The sequence below is a fragment of the Nicotiana tabacum genome, chromosome 1, assembly GCF_000715075.1.
Source record: "Nicotiana tabacum cultivar K326 chromosome 1, ASM71507v2, whole genome shotgun sequence".
Classification (NCBI taxonomy): domain Eukaryota; kingdom Viridiplantae; phylum Streptophyta; class Magnoliopsida; order Solanales; family Solanaceae; genus Nicotiana; species Nicotiana tabacum.
In genome coordinates, this window is record NC_134080.1 from 36,865,393 (window position 1) to 36,888,137 (window position 22,745).

Genomic DNA, 22,745 nt, shown 5'->3' on the forward strand with positions numbered 1-22,745 from the left:
CCCAAGTCCAAGTCCAAGTCTTTGATTATATAATATTTAAATATATAGTGTACTTAATTGCATACACTTAAAAGTATGTGTCCTAAATCAAAGACATAAAAGGGACAAGTGCTTAAAAAGCTCCAAAGGGAACTTCTCTCTTCCGATGTGGGAAGAATCCCACTTCTAACTTTTCAATAACAAACTAACTTACACGGTGTAAGCTATCCATATACACATGTCAACTGCTACCTGAAAAATGTATACAAGAATGAAATTAATCGCTCAACCAAAACATCATTCCAGGAATATCATTAAAAATATATAACTGTTATGAAATGTTGCTCAAAATAACAATATAAAACAAGAAGATAAGTAGAATAAGAGATAATTTTCTTATTTCATCAAGTGTTCAAGTGTATTCCATCTCACATTTCATGCCTCTATTTATACTATTACATATGAAGGTTACAAAATGATTGTCTTAAATATGACATTAACAATTGAGATCATGGGGTGAGGTTATAGAGGTGTGGGAGTTACAATTATAATAGTGATGAGTAGTGGGAGGTTATTCACATCATGGGTGAAAATAGTGGGAGTAGTGGACATCCACATTAACTATAGGTTTTACAACACTCCCCCTTGGATGTCCAAAAATAGATAATATGTCTCGTTAAAACTTTACTAAGAAAAAACCCTGTGGGAAAAAATCTTAGTGAAGGAAACACATATCTGTAATACGCTTTATTTGCCACCTCGTTAAAAACCTTACCAGGAAAACTCAGTGGGACAAAACCTAGGCTAATGGAAAAAAGTACAGCGTGTATCTTACTCCCCCTCATGAAAAGATCACTTTATTTCTCGAAGACGCCGCATTCCAATCTTCTGTATCAACTTCTCAAATGTTGAGGTTGGTAATGCCTTAGTGAACAAATCAGCCAAATTTTCACATGAACAAATCTGTTGAACATTAATTTTACCATTTTGTTGAAGATCGTGCGTGAAATTTTTTATTTGGTGAAATGTGCTTTGTTCTGTCTCCTTTGATGTATCCTCTTTTCAGTTGAGCAATGCAAGCAGCATTGTCTTCATATAGTGTAGTTGGATTATCTGTTTTCATAGGAAAACTACACATTTCCTGAATATGCTGAGCCATTGATCTCAACCAAACACATTCCCGACTAGCCTCATGAATGGCTATTATCTCAGCATGATTTGAAGATGTGGTAACTATTGTTTGTTTCATTGAATGCCATGAAATAGTTGTACCTCCATATGTAAACAAATAGCTTGTTTGAGATCGGGCTTTATGTGGATCAGACAAATAACCTGCATCGGCATAGCCAATCATTTCTGACTTGAATTCATTAGAATAAAACAATCTCATATCTATAGTTCCCCGAAGATATCTAAATATATTCTTAACACCATTCCAATGTCTTCTTGTTGGGGAGGAGCTGAATCTTGCTAATAAGCTTACTGCAAAAGCAATATCTGGTCGAGTATTGTTGGCAAGATACATCAATGGCCCAATTGCATTAAGATATGGAGTTTCATCACCAACAAGCTCTTCATCATTTTCTTGAAACCGAAATGGATCTTTATTTATGTCAAGCGACCTCACAACCATTGGGGTACTCAATGGATGTGCATTATCCATGTAAAATCGCTTAAAAACCTTTTCAGTGTATGTTGATTGATGGACAAAAATTTCATTTGGTACATGCTCAATGTGGAGGCCAAGACAAAATTTTGTCCTACCAAGATCTTTCATTTCAAATTCTTTATTCAAACACTCTATAGCCTTTGGAAGCTCTTTAGAAGTTCCAATGATATTCAAGTCATCAACATACACAGCTATGATGACAAATTCAGATTCAGACCTCTTAATAAAGACACAAGGGCAAATAGGGTCATTTGTGTGTTCTTCCTTTAGCAAATACTCACTAAGGCGATTGTACCACATCCTCCCCGATTGCTTCAATCAGTATAAGGATTTCTGAAGCTTTATTGAACAAGTTTCTCTTAAACTTTTATGTACAAGAACTTTAAATCCTTCGGGGATTTTCATAAAAAATTCATTATCTAGTGAGTCATATAAGTAGGCTGTGACAACATCCATTAACCGCACATCAATATTTCCATGGACTGCCAGATTTATTAGATACCTGCAGGTAATTATATCTACCACAGGAGAATATGTCTCCATATAATCAATGCTAGGTCTTTGCGAAAATTCTTGTGCCACAAGTCGTGCTTTATATCTTACGACTTCACCTTTTTCATTTCGTTTTCGCATAAAAACTCATTTGTATCCCACTGGCTTGACACCTTTAGGCATACGGACTATTGGTCCGAAAACTTCATATTTTTCGAGTGAAGCCAATTCCGCTTGAATTGCATTTTTCCATTTTGGCCAATCATTTCTCTGTCTACATTCATCGATAGATTTTGGCTCAAGATCCTCATCTTGTTGCATTACTTCAACTGCAACGTTATATGCAAAATTGTTGTTAACAACAACGTTATTTCGGTTCCACCTTTTTTCCGTAAAGACATAACTTATTGAGATCTCTTCATTTTCATTATTTCCAGGTACTAGAACCTCCTCTGAGGTCTTATCAACTATTATGTCTTTATGCTCCTCTTGAGCAATTGCCTCCATGTTATGATCAATTTGATCATTTGCTCCTTTCCTTTTTCGGGGATTCTTATCCTTGGAACCGATTGGTCTACCACGTTTAAGGCGTGGCCTAGACTCATTTGCATTATCATATTGTCCAGTTGGGGCATCAACTCGAATTGGAGCATTTACAGCTGGAATATGCGATTTAGTAACCCGTGGAAGGTTAGTAAATGCATCTGGCAACTGATTTGCAACATTTTGCATATAAATGATCTTTTGAACTTCTTGTTCATATTGATTTGTACGAGTATCCAAATGAGATAGAGATAATACGTTCCAATCTATCTCTTTTTTCAGCTGTTTATTTTCTCCCCCTAATGTTAGAAAAACTAATTCATCAAAATGACAATCAGTAAATCTGGTTGTAAACAAATCTCCTGTCATAGGCTCCAGATATTTAATAATAGAAGGATATTCATAACCAACATATACTCCCAACCTTCTCTAGGGACCCATCTTTGTGCGTTGTGGTGGAGCAATTGGAACATATACCGCACATCTAAAAAAAATTAGATGGGAAATATTTGGCTCCTGACCAAAAGCCAACTGCAATGGGGAGACTTTATGATAATTGGTTGGCCTTATGCGCACAAGTGCTGCTGCATGCAAAATAGCGTGTCCCCACACTGAAAGGGGAAGCTTTATCCTCATTAGCAATGGTCTAGCTATTAATTGGATGCGTTTAATCAATGATTCTGCTAGACCATTTTGAGTATGAACACGAGCAACTGGATGCTCAACTTTTATTTCAATGGCTATATAATAATCAGTTTTGGCGTTGGGATGTAAATTCACCAGCATTATCAAGACGAATTGTCTTTTCATTGTTTAGGATAATAACGTAAAGAATCTTAAAAATTGATATAATATCAAATTTGAGATCTATATACACTAAAGTGATAATTCCATAGAAAAGAATACTATTTGTTTCTTCAAATTATTAGTATATCTTTGATGTTAACTAGAACAAAAATGTCTTCTAACTTTAACACATTCAAATGTCGAACAACGTAAAATAAGTATTCTTCTCTCAATTAATTCTATTAACATGAAAATTAGCAACTTTCACATGACAATCATACAAATAACTTAAAATAAAGAAACATAGAATTCTTTAGTTTCACATATATCTAGAGATGTGAGAAATTATAAAACTGCATATTTAAAGACACTAATCATGAAATCAAAATATACAACGAAGAAAAACAAAATGAACAAATATACCTAAACAATGAAAAGAGTTCAACTTCGTGCTAATAATGTGTTATGAAATATAACTCAAAATAATAATATAAAACAAGAAGATAAGTAGAATAAGAGAAGAAGAGACAACTTTCTTATTCCATCAAGTGTTCAAGTGTATTCCATCTTACATTTCATGCCTCTATTTATACTATTACATATGAAGGTTACAAAATAATTGTCTTAAACATGACATTAACAATTGAGATCACGGGGAGAGGTTATGGAAGTGTGGAAGTTACAATCATAATAGTGATGAGTAGTTGGAGGTTATTCACGTCATGGGTGAAAATAGTGGAAGTAGTGGACATCCACATTAACTATAGGTTTTACAACAATAACTAATTTTTAATATTATATTAGAATAACATTGTTGGTGAGTAATTAAGAGGTAAGAGATAGATTATTAAGTTAAGTGAGATTTTATTCACTAATAATTAATAAATGCACACCATTTGTCGTAAAAAGAGAGAGAGAACAAACGCAAACAGGATGTGTCATTTTTGAACTTTTTTTTTATAAATAATATAGAAATCTCATATAAAATTTTCCCCATATCTGTCTAATATGTACAATCGTCGACTAGAAAAGTGATAACTGACTGCTGATATCTTTTAACGAACTGCATAAACAGTTCATTGTAGGCATCCGCACTAAACTCCAAGTAGAGTATCCCTCAACTAACTTCTTGCCAGCAACTTCTCACCCATTTTGACTTGTCATCTCTCTTGGAAGCTTCTCTTGTAATATCGTAACTTTTGCAGGAAGTATATCATCTATTTAGTGAACTCCAACTCATTCTACATCAGTCTGTGCACTAGATGAGATGCTCCTCTTAGGTAACCGCATCTGCATGATAAGTTAATTTAATCAATATATTAGGTTAACAATGTCAAAAACTATATCCAAATATATGTCCTTGCCTTGGATTTTGTAGTTCTCCATCCTCCGAGGTTCTGCTGCTGAGTAAATGAGAAACTCTCAATGGAATTAATACCTCCTCTATCAGAGCTTGAATTGGTGGACGGAGATAATTCCTAAAATTGAGAGTGGAAAAGAAGGCACAAATTTAACAGGATTAAAAATCTAGTGGGCCACTGAAACTTTTGGCGTTGGTTCATTTATCAGAAAGCACCAAAGAGTAGTAGCATGTCACCACATTAAACTTTTGGGATTTGGGTCATTTATCATAAAGCAATATGTTGGCAGTGGAATCATCCCCTAGAAACTCTCTGAAGATCTTATATATGTTTCATTAATTCCAGAGTAACTAGTTAGATTAGTATCCCTAGGGCTTGGGTTTAAGTTTTTTGCTTGGTTGCTTCTATGGCAAATAGTCAAAGCATTCTTCTATCTAGAGCTTATATCCAGCCTAGAGAAGTCATCAAATAACAATAGATTAACTGGCAGCTACAGAATTAAGTGCCATGCACATGCAGAAACATGATGATTACACAAGACTCTGGATCAAATAAATATGCTACATACAAGATCTTTAGGGACATCCCAATAGTAGTGCCGTAACAGAACTGAGATAATGGAAACTTGGATGGTCAATTTACAGATATTCTATTGGTCGTTGAACCAATCACTTTCAAATAGAGGACATATTAGAGGTTAATGATTCAGATTATATTAGCTCACAAGCACATCATGGATTAGCCATTGAAATTGATCTGCATGACCACTATTGTCTGAATCATGATGCATTTGACCTATCAACCAAGAGATTGCATGATACTTGACTCTGCTTAAGGTATTTCACATGTGCCTGTGCTACTACAATTTTACACATTCTAGGTCACTTATCCCCAAGGAATGAGGAAAGGACTGACTGACCTTTCTTGACGCTTCAGGCTCTTTTATCACCAAGCAATCACAATAAAGCAGCACCTACACAGAAAACAAATGGTGCAAATGGAAAATATCGTAATAAGAAGCCACGACCTGTATTGTAGTGGCTGAAAGATTAATACCTTATTTAGTAACTGTAGTGGCTGAAAGATTAATACCTTATTTAGTAACTGTACATTAGCTGCATCAGAAGCCATGACCTGTACACCAAGACAATGTCTGGAATTTACACAAAAGGGGCAGAAAATAGTTTTGAAAACACAACCATCTTCTTTGCACCAAATCCCCTGTACTGATAAACTGTCACTGGTTCTTTCATAGATGCGTTGATCAACAGACGAAAAGTTAGCTACGAGGATAGGTATACTATGTCTGCTCGAATCAGGGGTTTCTAATTGGCCCTTCCAAAGAGATTTCAAGTGAGTTTTTGTTGACGAAGTTCGTGAGCACATAACAAATAAATTGTTCTCAGGAAGCCCCAGTGGATTTTCGCAAAGTGAGCAAAATATCTGTAGTCTTTCCTGCATAGCAAGTTTAGACTGCAAAACTGAAGTCTCACAGTTATTCAGGACTGGAGACGTCAGAAATTTGAACTTCTCCAGTTCCGTGTCTAACTGACTAATTCTGGAACCGGAATCAATCCTCTGGTATGCATCTTTAATCTTCCTTGATCTACATGTAGAACTATCATGCATAGGAGTGTTGGTCACCTGACTATCAAATTCTTCTGCACGGAGATGAACAATGGACGACAAATCCAAGCGTTTTATCCTTTTCCCCACACGAGAATTGACGCTTGAGTTAATTGATGATTCAACATCACACGATATCCTGTTTGCTTTGGTACAAACATCTTTTTCAGGAGTAAGCATCAAAGAGGAAGATTTACAACCCAACGCTGTATTTTGTTGAGTTATAGGATGATTTGCCAAGTAGTCTGAGAGCTCACCAGATGCTTGAATAATGGTTGAGCTAGAATATTCATCCTTGGAGAAGGATTGAGGACTAGAAATGTGAATAATGTCATCAGGACAAGGAGTTTCTTTTACAATGGTTAAGTCAAGGTCACTGGAGATCAATGGATCTCCAGAAAACCTGCAAAATTGGAAATTCAGTGTCACAAAATAACGCAAAGGTAAAATGTCCAGTGGAGAGCTCAATATGCAGACATTTTTCAACTGAATGGAAGGAATAAAATTCAAACACATTAAGGATTCATGTTTCACCTAGGTGATTTTTCTGAACCACATTCCAAATCAATGTAACCTCTGTGACCATCCTCGTTATCACTTAACATCAAATGCGGAGCATGAACTTTCATTTTTGTGGAGGATGTATTATACGTTGTATTAATAGGTGAAGATTGACATAAGAGAACAGCTTTTTGACTAATCAATGCACCATTTTGTTCTTCCTTAAGCCCTTTCACATTATAAGTGCTCAATTTCTGATTTTTCTGCCTGGTTCTTATGCTCTTGGTTAGAGAAGCATTTTCTTCAACATCAATAACAGAATTTTGCAAGGAAATGGCTGCCTTGCCAACACGCTCCTGTTTAAAGTAAACGAAAAGGTTTAAATTAATGACTTAAAAGAATAAAAAGGAGAACAATATTGGGAAAACTTCAACAGAGACAATGGACTGATGCAGAGAACAAGAGCTGCCATGATAATAGTTGAAGTTTGTCAATGAGTACTTTGATATCTCTGAAAAAGGATTTCAGTTCTTCTATTGACTCGTCAAAGCTGCCGAAGTGTCTTATTGAACTCCGCAACCACTTTGAAATATAAGTTCTATTCCTTGCCTCACAGAAACGCTCATCTACATGCAAGAAGATGAAAAATGATATTGTAGAGAGAAGGTATCTGATACAAGCAAGGATAGAGAAAATCATCAAATCATTCAAAACTATTATAAAGGCAATGAAGCATTCTTTCTCAAAATAATGCACCAAGCTGTAATTAATTAGAAGTACTCAAAATAGGGGAAAAGAAAGGGGGGGGGGGTGTTCTATTTAGAAATTACTGACAGCAAGTTACCTTTATATTTAAATAATAGATATGACTCTGGGTATGTACCATGATACAATTGTTTATATTAGGGATCAAACTTACATAACATCTATAATGACTAACATAACACAGTGTTTCATTAGCAATATGTCTTTTGATGAATGATTGAAATACTCGCAGTCTGAAGAAAGAACAAAACCCTAAAATAGTCTATCTAAAAAAGATGTAACATCACAAGTTTCCTATATTGCATGACATAAAAAATTTGTTGACGCATCAAGATCTACTAAAGATCAACACCTCTACATGGTAAAACCAATTTCCACGTGTTTACTGACAACATATTAAATACTTCTAAAAATATTAAATTTGTCAAAAATATATATTTAGGTAATAATGAAGAAGAAAAGGTGCAGTCCCCAGACATAAAAAAATTCAACAAAAAGGAAGGAGCTCTTCTCCTAGAAACTCCGAGAACGATAACCAGGACATGTTGATTCTGCTAGCAACGTGAACCTATAGTCAGCAATGGACAAGAAAGTCCATCGTGTTAGAATGTGTTGGTGCAGTTTATGAAATATTCAAATGATTGTACAATAAGTAGAAACCCCAATTACTGAGAAACTTTTCTTTATTTTATGTAGCCAACATCCCTGTATAATGAATTCTCTTGTACATGTACTTCACCAGTTAAGTAAGATATTTCTCTATTTTTCTCCTCTTTTACAGAGTACAAAAGCGAATGAAGCTCTGAATATTTAGATCCTTATTCCACTCAAAATGTTTAGTCCAAGTGTTCCAAGAAGATAGAGCAAATACAGTCATTGTTGCTTATGTGGATCCCAGTCTTGTATGTTGACTTGGTCGGTTTCTTTATAGTCTAAGGTAGTCTCCACGAGTTTGCACATGGAGATGTCTCAGTCTAGCTCAGATGTAGCTCTCATAAAGCAAGTATGCCCTTATAATCTTGGATAAGATCAAGATGGTTGGCTTCTAACAGTTCACAAACAAGACCCTAACCTAGTGTCAAGTTTCCAAAACAGGGGTTGCCTTTAATAAGTTAAGAACTGTTACAACAATAAGTTGTTCAAGAAGTCCTTAGTTGTTAGCATGACCAGCCAGTTCTTGTAGGATTCTCGTGATGGTCATTGGGATGCAATCATCCACATGCTATGGTACCAAGCTGGTGTTCTAGGCCAAGCAATCCAATACAAGGATCGAGGAGATATTTGTGATATTTTGGTTATCCTACTGCAAATTGGGCCAAGTTAGCATCAGAGAGTGATCCATGTTTGATCTCTTAAACATGTAAAAAAACTAAGATCATTTTCTAGGTGGAGCATAGAGGCCTAGTTTGCTATATATAGGCAACATATGAGCTTATGCAGTTGAAGTAGTAAGTGAAGAGCTGAAGTTCGGAAAGGTCATATAAACAAAGTTGATTTGCAATAGTCAAAGTTGTTATTCATGTCACTTCTAAGTTCTAACTCAGTGTTCTATGAGAGGATCAAGAACATCAAAATTATTGTCACTCGGTTAGAAAGCACACTTCTAATCTTGGTGAATGTGAGCACTAAAGCACTCAGGAACCAAAATCAATTAAACTTTTGTCAAATTTGGGGCACATGATCTCTATGCTCCAACTTGAAGATGTTAGAATATTGCCTAGATACATTATACATATCTAAGTACAAAGTATGAGTTAGAAGTTTGTATATGGCAATTAGGGATCCTACATTTTTGTTCTTTTCCAGTAACCAAATCTCCATTATAAGGAGGTCACTAAGTTAGCAAAGAAAATTTCACTCTTCTTTTTCTCTTTACGCAACCAAATAAGGGGTAATATAATTACCTAAAAAGATCACAGCTCCATAGTCAAATCTATGGCGTATGCAACGACCTACAAAACAAAAAACCAATTATATCAGAACCCAATATGTCAAAATCATTAAGAGAATTTTGTGGATTACAAACTAATCACACAACAAAGAAAATCTTTTTCGAGAAATCTTTTATAACTAAGACATCCCTATACGAAGCAATTAATTGCAAAATAGTTTACTCGTAGAGATGACATTTTTGTATAACATCAAAAGGGAAATATCATTTAAGCAGTTGATATGTTTGGTAAGAATGTGTTGATAAGCACTTTTTTCTGTAAAAATAACTTAAATACCTTAAAGCTGTTAAACCAGAAAAATGAGCTTATTATTTCAATACTTTTAGTTATGAATTAATACAGATACAAATTGTGTTTCTTAATTCACCTTAAGCTACAAATTGACTAGATAAGATCATTTTTAATTAATATAAATTATTTCTTTAGGCACATATATATTAATAATTTGACCAAAGTTTGTAAGTGAAAAAAATACTTAAGCAGTGCAAAAGAATTCATAAAATAGAAATTACAAGTATTCAATATTATATGATGGTCCGCAACTGCAACAACTATGGATGATCATACAGATTAAGATGACAAACACCAAGTTGATGGATCTGTGATGTATACTCTTGCTAACGATTTTGTTTGAGTTACAGATTATACTCTTACTGATTGCTATATGGGGTCGTTTGGTAGGGTGCATAAGAATAATGCTGAATAGGGTGTATTAATAATGCTGGTATTAGTTATGCTTGCATTAGTTATGCTGGCATATTTCTTATCCATTGTTTGATTTGATGTATTAAAGTATTGCATAATTTCTAAAAGAATTGTTTGTTTACAAAAATGTCCACAAAACTAGTCCACACTCTAACTTTTTAAAAGAAACATGTGTTGAGAAATGTTTTTATATGAAAAAGTTTAAAAAATTATTTTATTTGTCTACCTATATTGTAAAATAAAATTAAATATTTATTTATAAAAAAGGAAATATGCTAAGTATTTATTTATTTATTAGGGATATAATTTTATTTCTCACTATTTGGATTATTTTGAACTTGAATTAATATACTAACTAACATATTTTAATCAAGCATAAATTTTGAAGGACAATTGTGTCTTTAACTAAGCTAATGCATGCATTAAAACCCATTGCATTGCTAATACCATTGTCTTCTATGCATTAGTTATGCATAGGATAATACCAAATATGATGTATAACTAATGCTTGCATAACTAATGTATAGATTCAAAATGTCTACCAAACAATGTATTATTAATACACAAAGCCAATGAATGCATCCTACCAAACGACCCCTATATGTGATAACAAAAGAACTCTGAACATGGAGATGTTTAGAAAGATACCAGAGACATAGCCTACCTGTAGCCTGGTTAAGAGCTCTGAAGGCTTGATGACAATACCACTCACTCCCACTCAGAAGATTTTTGGATGACTTATAAATATCATTGAACTTCTTCTTAAGAGAGACTTGAATATCATTTCTGATGGAAAATGAGCCCCATATTAGTCACTGAAACATATATGAATCAGTAGAAATTCATATAAAGAGAGATTTCTTACATGTTTGGAAAGGGAATGCCTACAACTATCTAATTTAGTTAAGAGAATAACCACAACAACCGAAAACTCTGGAACTATAAGCCCATGCAATCTCAAATATACTTGCAATATAAAAATGAATTGCCACTAAAAGAATCCACATAAGAACATCAGGATTTATATCCACATTTCTGCCGTCCTTTATCAGATTCCAGGAAGACAAATAGTAACATAATTCAAAGAAAGGAAAAAGGATACGACTACACGAGCCTTCTCGTCGGAAAAGTCTATGCCTTCAGAAACCTGCAGAAACCACTTGCATATTCAGATATCGAATCTTTTCAAGCTTGAATAATCTTACAGACAAAAATGAAAGGCCAAAGTTTCATTTTCTTTGCTTCCGATGTGGAGAAAGAAATATAATGAAGATGGACTTTGAAGCTATAATAAACTATGCATAACACAAAGTGTTCCTAAGAGCTTATTCATAAATAAGGACAAAGCAACTCTAAACAACATCTTAACTTGATTCTGCTGCAAAAGTACCATATTATCACAGACAAAGGACTCTTCAGTGAAGTATTTAGGCAAGTCATTGTTGACATGAATGTTAAAATCTTTTTCAATGCACTTTCTACAAAGGATTCATTCCAAAACTGTAAGGATGAAAGTCTGTTTGTTGTCTGGCCTTGGAAAGTATTTTCCTGGAAAATTCAGTTTCCAAATCTCTAGATTACAGTTTAGATAGCTTTAAGTTGTTCACTATCTACCATGTAATGGCTTCTAAACAAGGAGATTAAGGTTGCAACGCTACATGTTTATACTACCAAATTATTTTACAAAAGACAGATCTAAAACATCAAATAATAGGAACGTTGCAAAACATATTGCTTAATGCTGGGAAGGGTGGCCAAGCTCCAAGATGGAACCATTTTATGTTGCATCAGAAAGGTTATTGTTGATTAGCATGATTCAAGCATACTTGATTTAGGAGTGTTGATTATCATAATTTCAGGAGATTTGATTATATTTAGGAGATCTAATTTTATTCTGATTTTATTTCACTTGATTTGATAGCTGGATTGATTGTATTTATTTATTTTATTTCCTTAATTAGCATTAGGAGCTTTGATAAATTCCCTTGCTCATGGGATGTAAACATACACAGAAATACAAGAAGCCTTTTCTTATTCTCAAAATCTATATGGTATCAAAGTCATTGCTGCCTTTTTAAGGTGAGTTATCTCCCTTGCAGCACTAGGGTTCCTTTTTTATCAAAGAGGTCGAGTTTTCTCTCTCTTGTTGGGTATCCGCAACACAAACTCCTGCTGATTTCCTTGTAATTGGGCTGAAATATGGAGTCATTCAAGGAGACGGTTTCTGGAGAAATCCTGTCTTCGGATGAAATTCAACTTCCCTGTCGCCTCCTAGCCAAACTTGACTCCGCTAATGTTGTCACATCCAATCATGTGTTGCCTTTGCTGATAACCTTAATTCTTGGATTGTCGATTCTGGTACAAATAGACACATGACACGCTCTTCTAAATGCATTCAAAACTATTCTCCGTCTCCCGAAGGAGATAATGTTAAAATAGCCAATGGTTCATTAACACCTATCTCTCCTGATATTAAACTATCATTCGTGCTCCATGTCGCTGAGTTCCCTATCAATCTTTTATCTGGTAGTGCCATCACCAAAGCTCTAAACTGTAAAATCGAGTTCTTTCCCGATCATTGTATTTTTCAGGATCTTCAAACAAGGAAAAGGATTGGCAATGGTAGATTGCGTGATGACTTGTATATATTAGATGTGATTCAAAACTCTGGTCAAGTCTTTTTTTGGGAAAGTAAGAATGTCAACCAAGAAATAATACAACGGCATAGACGGTTAGGACACCCATCATTCTTTGTTTTGAAGAAGTTATATCCCGATTTGTTTTCAAGGAATCGATTTGAATCTTTGTTCTGTAATATGTGTGAATATGCCAAGCATACTAGAAACTCTTATCCTATGAGTGATAATAGAAGCACAACTCTGATTATGACTATTCATTCTGATGTATGGGGTACTACCTAAACTGTTTCTTTGTCTGATAGTCGATGGTTTGTTACTTTCATTGATTGCTACACTAGGATGACTTCGATATATTTGTTAAAAGCCAAAAGTGAAGTTTTCTCTTGTTTTCAGTCATTTCATAATATGATTTATACTTAGTTTGATGCCAAAATAAAAATCTTGAGAACTGACAATGGCAACGAATACATGGATAAAAGATTTGGTGCTTATTTGGAGTCTAATGGGATAGTCCATTGGACTAGTTGTCCTTACACCAGTGTACAAAATGGGGTTGCTGAAAGAAAAAAAAATAGGCATCTGTTAGAAGTAGCAAGATTTCCTATGTTCACCATGCATCTACCAAAACCTTACTGGGGGATTTTATTCTAGCAGCTGCCTATCTTATCAACAGAATGCCACTTAAGCCCCTCAATTTTCAAAGTCCTCTGGAAACTTTAAAGGGTAAGAATGAACATACGGTTCCTCCAAAGGTGTTTGGGTGTGTTTGCTTTGTCCATACTAGAATTTCTGGGAAACTTGATCCTAGAGCTATAAAGTGTGTTTTCATTAGTATTCTCCGACACAAAAAGGTTACAAATGTTATCATCCTCCCTCTAGGAGATCTTTTGTTAGCATGGATATTACCTTTCGAGAATCTGAGCCCTATTTCAGTATTACATCATCACCTCTTCAGGGGGAGAGCAGTAAGGAGGAAGAGGTGATTCTACCTAGTTCCATTACTGGACCTCTTGATGACATTGTCACAGGGGAAAGTGAAATTGGAGAAAGAATTCACGTGGAGACTATTGGGCGTTTGTATAGGCCTGATTTGAAAACTTACTCAAGAAAAAATAGAGCAGAAGAAGCCATCATACAATTTACCGAAGCTGAACCTGCTTCTACCGGTGAGTTATCTACATTTCATAATGAGTTAGACGAACCTATTGTTCTCAAGAAAGGAGTCAGATCTTGCACCACCAAACACTTTTTATCTAATTTTGTCTCCTATAATTCTTTGTCCCCCTCCTATAGAGCCTATGCCTTGTCTATTTCTTCTGTGTCTATTCCCCAGAATTGGAGGGAAGCTATTGCAGATCCTAAATGGAAGCAAGCTATGATTGAAGAAATGAAGGCTTTGTCAAAAAATGAGACATGGGAACTTGTCACTTCACCACCAGACAAGAAGTTGGTTGGCTGCAAATGGGTCTTTACTCTGAAGCACAAAGTTGATGGCTCAATTGAAAGATTCAAAGCAAGATTGGTGGCTAAGGGATTCATTCAGACTTATGGAGTGGATTATCAAGAGACATTTGCCCATGTTGCTAAGATGAACACTGTTAGAATTCTTTTATCTTGTGCAACTAATCTTGATAAGGACTTGCAACAGTTTGATGTGAAAAATGCATTTCTTCATGGAGACTTAGAAGAAGAGGTGTATATGGAGATTCCTCCTGGAGTTGATACTGCACAGAGTCAAGGAAAGGTATACAGATTGAAGAAAGCCTTATACGAACTGAAGCAATCCCCCATAGCTTGGTTTGACAGATTCAGCAAAACAATTATCTCCTTCGGTTACCAACAAAGTAATGTTAATCACACCCTCTTCATAAGACATCAAATGGGTAAACTCACTCTTCTCATAGTTTATGTTAATGACACAGTAATGACAGGAGATGTCTCGATTGAATAAGTTGCTAGCACATGAATTTGAGATCAAAGATCTAGGAAAATTGCAGTACTTCTTGGGAATTGAGGTTGCTAGATCCAAAAGAGGAATCTTTATTTCTCAAAGGAAGTATATTCTGGATCTTTTGAAAGAAACTGATATGACATGTTGCAGACCCGCAGAATCGCCCATTGAAAGCAATCACAAGTTACAAAGCGGAGTTGGAGAATCAGTTGATAAGGAGAGATATCAGAGGCTGGTTGGAAGACTCATTTATCTCTCCCACACTAGACCAGACATAACCTATTCAAGTAGCCTGATGAGTCAGTTCATGCATGATCCTCGAGATCATCATATGCAAGTTGTCTTTCACATTTTGTGGTATCTGAAGTCTGCTCCAGGGAAAGGTCTACTTTTCTCCAAACATGATAACCTCCAAATAGAAGCCTTTACAGATGCAGATTGGGCTAGATCTCTAGATGACAGAAGATCAACATCCGGTTACTATACGCTCGTAGGAGGAAACTTGGTTACTTGGAGAAGCAAAAAGCAAAGTTTTAGACCCTTGACACGAGTTTATCGGCATGCGGCGCGGCAGTGGCAAGGATTTGGCATGATGGCCTTGCCATTGGCCTATGTGCGGGAGGGAAATTAACATGCGGGACAATGCGGGCATTGTCAATGGCAACAAACTGTTGCAAGAGCAAGTGTGACGGACTACACTACTATTTGAGGGCTAAGGTGTGATAGACTACACTAAAGCATGAGTGGGCTGCGTGCAAGCAAAGGCTAAGGCCTTGACGGAACTAGGCGGGCTAGACGGAAGCTTGACAAGGCAAAGCGGGAAAGACCTATGCGCTAAGACGAGGCAGCTTAGTGCCAAGGCAGTGGCATTGGAAACTTGGTGTTGTCTTGGCTTAGGTGAGGGGGCTGGCACCTAAGGAATTTGTGGGCAAACGACTTAGCAAGGGAATGGCATCATGGCTTGGTGACTTGATGTTAAAATTAGCTTGGCATTGGCAAAAGGCAGACTTGATCAAGTAGAGGCGACTTGACATGAACAAGCGGCTAGGGCTATGCATTTGGATCGGATATCTGAAATTCGATCCGATCCACTCTATTTCGGATTTTCGGATTGGATACGAATTGTGTTTTATGAAATTTCGGATTGGATTCGGATTGGTATGATTTTAATCCGATCCAATCCGATATCCGAAATTATATGTACCTATATAAATACACACTAAAATTTTAGGGTTATGCTTATTCATTTTTCACACACCCCTCACTCACTTAGATTTTTCCGCCTCTCTTGCACCTCTCTTCTCTTCAGTGAAGACTAAAAGAGTCTCAATGACTCAAACTTCCGATTTTACTTTGATTTTATGTCTCTTTCTTCCGCCTCTCTTCTCTTCTCTTCTGTCTTTTATGTCTATTTCATGTTCTATTCTTCAACTTTTGATTTTATTTTGATTTTTTTGTTTGTTTTGGTAGATGGAAGATGAGATAGAGACACCGAATGAACTTTAAATTGTTGAAAATTTTTGTGACAATCCGATCCGACAATCCAAAAAATTATCCGATCCAAAGTTTAAAATCCAATCCAATCCAATGTTAATTCGGATCGAATTCGGATTGCCCTTTTCAGAATCCGAAATCCGAAATCCGAATCTGAAATAGGCTAAATCCGATCCAATCCGATCCGTACACAGCCCTACAAGCGGCTGTGGCAGCGGGTATGCGTGCGGCTAAGTCATGGGCGACAAGCTGTGACTATGGCATAGGGGCGGAGCAGTGTCAAAGGGCAACGTTGGGCGCAATGCCAGCCTTGGGCGTGCAGCAACTGGCAAGAAACACGCACATGCGGTGCACATAGAGCGGTTATCAAGTGTGTTGTGCACATGTTGTGCAGTTGGGCGGTTACAACTGCCTTGTCCAAAGAGTTGCTGATAATGGGGTTAAGTCTATGCACATTTTTTATCATGGGTGATCATGGCCTATCAGTTGGGGGTGTCAACTGGAATAGGAAAACTGTTTTGGGCTGACTACACTATATATATGTGTGTTAGCAGCCCCAAAAATGGGTAAGTACCTAGAGAGGGAAAATGAGCAAGATGTAGGCAAAGGGTTGTCTATGTCAAGGCTTGAGCATGGCAAATTATGTGCCATTGCCTTGCCAAGAGTGAGCAGCACGAAATGCCTTAGGCAAGGGCTTTTATAGGGCAGTTTGTGCAAGAGTTGGCAATTTTGTGAGTTGGTGTCTACCAAGGGTGGCAGCACCTTGCCAAACTCGAGAGTTTCCTTTGTAATTCATATATTATAAAAGGTTGGGAAAGAGTTCCCGTAAATCTTCTTGTGCTTTACTTATTTATATTGCCTTGAAAATATTCTAAGTGTTAAACCTCGAAAGCGAAAGAAAATCGGAGTAAGGCTAGTCAAGTTGAGACTTGACTGCCGCACAGTGGACTGTTTTTCGGCGGACAGAAAACGCTCTTGTGACACAAAGTGTAGTTGCTAGATCAAGTGCGGAGGCAGAATATAGAGCTATGGCCCAGGGTGTTTGCCAACTGCTTTGGCTACAAAAGCTACTACATGAATTGAGACTATATGAAAAAGGAAAACTTTCCTTGTACTGTGACAATAAAGTTGCCATCAGTATAGCTCATAATCCAGTCCAGCACGACCGAACAAAGCATGTGAAAATTGATCGACACTTCATCAAAGAAAAAGTTACAACTGGTGTCTTGAGTTTGTTTCGTGTGCCATCGGAAAAACAGCTAGCTGATGTGTTTACCAAAGTATGTCAAATGCAAAAGACCAATTCCCTTAGGAAGATTGTAAGTTGAACATTAAATTAGGTAATTACAGATTGCACCTTAGTGTTGCCAATTGGCCATGTGGGCAGTTGGACACGACAGAGTAGTGGGACTGAACTTCCACAAGACAGCCATTTGTGATAATTCAAATACTAGAAAATTTGTACAACTTGACAGGAGGAATTAAGGCTGATGTACCTTTCCTCGACAAACAGCAAGAAAAGCAGCCCCCTCTTTCTTGTTTTCATCTGAAACTTCATGTGGATTACTGTCGCTAAGAGCTGACTTTTTTGCCTTTTTCTTTCTTCCCATCATTAGCTTCCCCTTTTGGTTAATAGAACTGTAGTAACCCTTCAAAACTGATTCAAATTCTTCTTGACCCCCTCTTGGCTCTAAACGCAAACATCAAAGAAAGAATTAATAGCACCAGTAAAGATCAACAATTGGCAAGCATGATGAATTTCCAATGCGTCAATGGAAAAGAATGCAATGAATAGTTCGGTATGAATAGTTCGGATAATCTTACTCTCTTACTGCCTGTTTATGGCTAATATCTTACTGATATCCAAAGGATGGACTTGATGTTTCTTACCAACGAAAAGGGGCTTTCGAGCGTTAAGTTGGGCCCATTGACCTGTTTCTTTCCAGCGACTGCTTAATTTCTCCATCAGCTTATAGCTAGGAAAGAATATAAGACAACCGCCAGGAACAATCTTGCATATTTCCTCTAAAGATATGCCAAGTGCATCCTTCACGAAGAATACTGCAACATCAGACAAAGAGGGAAATACAAATTGACGAATGAAAACTTGGCATAAATATCACATAATACCTGAAAAGCATATGAATCTGTATTTTTGAAACTTGCATTCAGCGGATAATTTCTTGGTCCTCTCGAGATTACAGCAGCCCAAAACTGCAATTCATGGGCTGGCATTGAGTTCATCAATAAATAAAGTCCGAACTTCAGCAGATCCCAAAACAATGACAAATTTTAAAGTACCTGTGATTCAACATCTATAACATGTGGAGCTTCCAGAGAAGTACCGAAAGTAACACCAAGTTCAGAGGAAAATGAATTCATTGGTGACAGAGTCCTGTAATAAAAATAACATTGGCACATCAAATAAGGAACTGGAACTACAAGCAGCAGCTTTTCAAAATTGTCTTTCTGAGGTATCACAAGTGAAGGACAGGAGAAGGCACAAATAAGGATGTGCAAGGATAGATCATGAACAAACAAAGTAAACAGAGACAAGAAACATTTGACGTATGTACATAGTCATGAAACTGAACCATACACCATTAACCTGAAAGTTTTGCTAGATAAGTCATTAAGTTTGCTTCTAATTGGACCCAAGCAAAAAGGAATTGTCTAAATTTTCCAAACACCAACAAGGATTAATGCTTGAATGAAGTTGCCATGTGATGTATGATATTGCACATACCCTGATGTTAGAATCACTGACAGACAAGAATCAGCAATTTCTCTGAACACAACCGCTGGATTTAAGCACCACAAACTAAAAGTATGTGTCCAGCTACCAACAGCAGTTCCTGCACATTCATAGAGGGATAGCAGCATAAAACAAATTAACTATCAAGAAATGAATTAGATCTCTAACCCAGGATTAGAGCATTATGACTATATCTTCTAGAAGTTCATCAGTGTCAGTATTCATGTCACCAGTAAATAAATCATCCTTTCCTCTTTGTTTCTTTTCTATTTTTTATTCTTTTGTGTGGTGGTTGAGGCTTGAGGTGCTTCAAAGTAGTCAGGGATGTCTGAAGCATAAACATGTTTATCTCATTTCCTTCTCGTGTGTTCCAAGGATGGAGTTAAAGGGCTTTCACCTCTTTTAACGATACAGAACCAGATCGAAACAGAACAGAATCGCCAAGTATCTCTACTAGTTTTAGTAATCAGGAAAGTTTTAAATAAACCCTCATATCCTTTTATGCCCTGCAAAAGCATTCAGAATACCAAGTTCCTTTGAAGAAAGAACACTTCAACGTCCTTATTACAAAAGCCCATCATTACATGCAAAGCATTTCTTGTTACAATTCATAGCAAATATATGTAAATGTTTTTGATTATTTTTGTCAGCAAAATATGTTAAATGATCTATGCAATTTAGTTTAATAAGATAAAATGGGAGACCTAGTGTGCCTGAAGACAGGAACAATAAGCAGCATCTTTCTCACATATATCAGTACTTACCAGGACTTTTCTTTACATATCGTTGTAAAGCTAGCTGATAATCACACACATGAAGACCGTTTCCCGAGAAGAAGTAACGAAGTGAGGTGAACAGTCCTGAATGATACTCATAATTGTCAATATACATAAAGTTCCTTTAAAAGATAAGTTTAGCATTTAGAATTAGAAATAAGATGCAGTACCCTCTAATACAGCTGCTGCCATGCCACTCAAATGAGCTGTCTCTGGCTCAGCTTCAGATGCAGCTTTGATGGCCTTCAGGGGAAAAATGATAAGAGATTAGGGTGAGAGCAAGTGCAATTATAAAATACTTTTTTTTTAATTATATAAATACGTATACTTGTCCTCATATCTCCACCGTGAAGAGATGGACCTTGGGCCTAAATCAACACTAAAAGGTAGGTCATGGGTGGAGGATTGTGCAAAATCATATAACGATGCCACAACCCATTCCCTCAACAAATGTGGGAATTAGCACCCCAGAACGCTCAAGACAGAACAATTGGAGTGTGGATACCATGACACGTGGACCCGAACTTGAGAATCAGAACAACACGGATCGATGTGTCTTAGATCTGAAACCATGTGAAAATTTGATCTTAGGCCTAACTCAACTTCAAAAGCTAGCTCACAAGGGAGGATTGCCCAACACCAAAAAAGGCGGTCACAACCCATTCCCTCAACCAATGTGGAACTTAACAACCATTATCATTATTTTAAGACTAAACAGACCAGCATCAACAAGAATTTACCTTCACGGCACATTCTTGTAAAATGGGAAAGCACTGCTTTGTCACATTGGCTTCTTGTAGCTCTTTCAAGGCCTTGTCACCAGTCCAACTACAAATTAAGTTGGAGCAGATGAGATAAATAGGTATGTATGTGTATGTATGCAGATGAGATAAATAGGTATGTATGTATGTATATATATATATATATATATACACACACACACAAGCGCACAACATGCACAGGTAGAATGTGAAAACTAGTTAACACCAGAAACAATGTTACCTGCAGTAATGTTTGAGCATGAATCACCTTGAGTTAGAATCTCAAATAAGTATATGAAATAGCTTTCACCTTGAATGAGAATATGATTAGATCTAATTTGTAATCAAACTAGTATAGCACCCGCGCGATGCGCGGAGAATATAAATCATGTTGTGTAATCTAATTTGTTTGACCATATTATATCACATTGCTTGAATTAAATTTCAATTCCCTTCTTTTATCCGGTGAAACATGCCCAAAAAGAAAATTGGATGAAACTAGAAAAAGATTCATATGGTCATCGAATAACTTTTCAGTTCCTCACTTTTCTTTATTACATAATCTACCATATTTATTCTATCTATATGGAAAAATAGAACTTGGCACTGAAACCCTTCGGGCTCAAATTGTAGAATTTTAGTACTTTTCTTTTGCATATACAAATATTTTTATTGGGTTGAAGATCAACTTTGAAGGCTTTACACCATATACAATTATGATTGCCTGATTCAGCTTCAGCAGTAATTAAATGTTTAAGTGCGCCAAAACTTAAAATCTTTCTTAGACTCTGATCAATTAGAATATGTGGGTTACCCATGCCAAACATTTAAAACAATGTCATGTAACATGACATAACCAAAGTTTGGTCGGAAATGGAAACCTAAACACTGACAGAGTCTTGATTTTCAAAAGTAATTGATTCCATGTCCCTTTCAGTTTCCTAAGACTCCATACTAACTAAAGGAAGTCACGCAAAAATTAGCTTATATGAAGAAAGTTAAAGTATCATTTAAAGATGAAAAATTATACTTCCCTATCAAAAAAGATAAATAGGGGTATCCTCAGCAGTATGGAAAGTATAATTGATTATTTGGAGACTTTTGCCCCAGTGGCAAAGATGAACACAGTGAGGATCTTATTGTCATTGGATGCGATTTTTAATTGGAACCTACAACAATTTGATGTTAAAAATGCTTTTCTACATGGAGATTTAGATGAGAGATCTATATGGAGGTACCACCTGGTTTTGAAAGCAAGAAGGGAATGGTATGTAGACTGAAGAAGGCACTCTACGGACTAAAGCAATCACCCCGTGCATGGTTTGGAAGATTTACAAAAGTTATGATCAAGCTAGGCTATCGGCAGAGTCAAGGAGACCACACCTTGTTCATAAGGCACTCAAAAGTAGGAAAGGTAACTGCTCTACTAGTCTATGTAGATGATATCATAGTAACAGGTGATGATTCAGATGAGATACACAATTTGAAGAATTGTTTACTCAAGGAATTTAATATCAAAGATCTTGGAAAATTAAAGTATTTTTTGGGAATTAAAGTAGCACATTCTAAACAGCGAATCTTTATTTCCCAACAAAAACATGTGCTTGATTTACTGAAAGAAACAGGGAAATTAGGGCGTAAACAAGTGGTCATACCAATTGAATATAGTTATGGGTTGTGTAATGCTCCAGAAGATTTTGTGGTAGACAAAGGCTCGTATCAAAGGCTTGTAGGGAAATTGATCTACTTGTCCCATACAAGGCCAGACATTGTCTTTGTTGTAAGTGTCGTTAGCCAATTTATGCATGACCCTAGAGAAATGCATCTCCAAGCGGCCAACAGGATTCTACAATATCTTAAAGGAAGTCCCAGAAAAGGAATACTATTCAGAAGAGGAGGAGACATGGTTTTAGAGGCTTATACCGATGCGGATTATGCTGGTTCATTAGTGAATCGAAGGTCAACTTCAGGATGTTGTACTTTTTTAGGA

General features: G+C 36.3%; 1 protein-coding gene across 1 annotated transcript in view; it reads right to left on the reverse strand.

Moving 5' to 3' along the window:
- Window positions 1-4,410: 4,410 nt before the first annotated feature.
- The window catches only part of LOC107816608 (uncharacterized), a 33,341-nt gene continuing 15,006 nt past the window's right edge, over window positions 4,411-22,745 (reverse strand). Inside the window, exons 11-28 of the mRNA XM_016642339.2 lie at window positions 20,735-20,822; window positions 20,165-20,237; window positions 19,983-20,078; window positions 19,210-19,318; window positions 18,765-18,858; window positions 18,594-18,677; window positions 18,354-18,510; window positions 17,960-18,153; window positions 11,482-11,526; window positions 11,245-11,273; window positions 11,044-11,165; window positions 9,627-9,674; window positions 7,459-7,583; window positions 6,991-7,313; window positions 5,923-6,859; window positions 5,750-5,803; window positions 4,834-4,947; window positions 4,411-4,759 (exon numbers count right to left, since the gene is read on the reverse strand). Of these exons, the coding sequence (XP_016497825.2) occupies window positions 4,706-4,759; window positions 4,834-4,947; window positions 5,750-5,803; window positions 5,923-6,859; window positions 6,991-7,313; window positions 7,459-7,583; window positions 9,627-9,674; window positions 11,044-11,165; window positions 11,245-11,273; window positions 11,482-11,526; window positions 17,960-18,153; window positions 18,354-18,510; window positions 18,594-18,677; window positions 18,765-18,858; window positions 19,210-19,318; window positions 19,983-20,078; window positions 20,165-20,237; window positions 20,735-20,822 (2,746 nt within the window). The 3' untranslated portion in view covers window positions 4,411-4,705. The remainder of the gene's footprint in view (window positions 4,760-4,833; window positions 4,948-5,749; window positions 5,804-5,922; window positions 6,860-6,990; window positions 7,314-7,458; window positions 7,584-9,626; window positions 9,675-11,043; window positions 11,166-11,244; window positions 11,274-11,481; window positions 11,527-17,959; window positions 18,154-18,353; window positions 18,511-18,593; window positions 18,678-18,764; window positions 18,859-19,209; window positions 19,319-19,982; window positions 20,079-20,164; window positions 20,238-20,734; window positions 20,823-22,745) is intronic.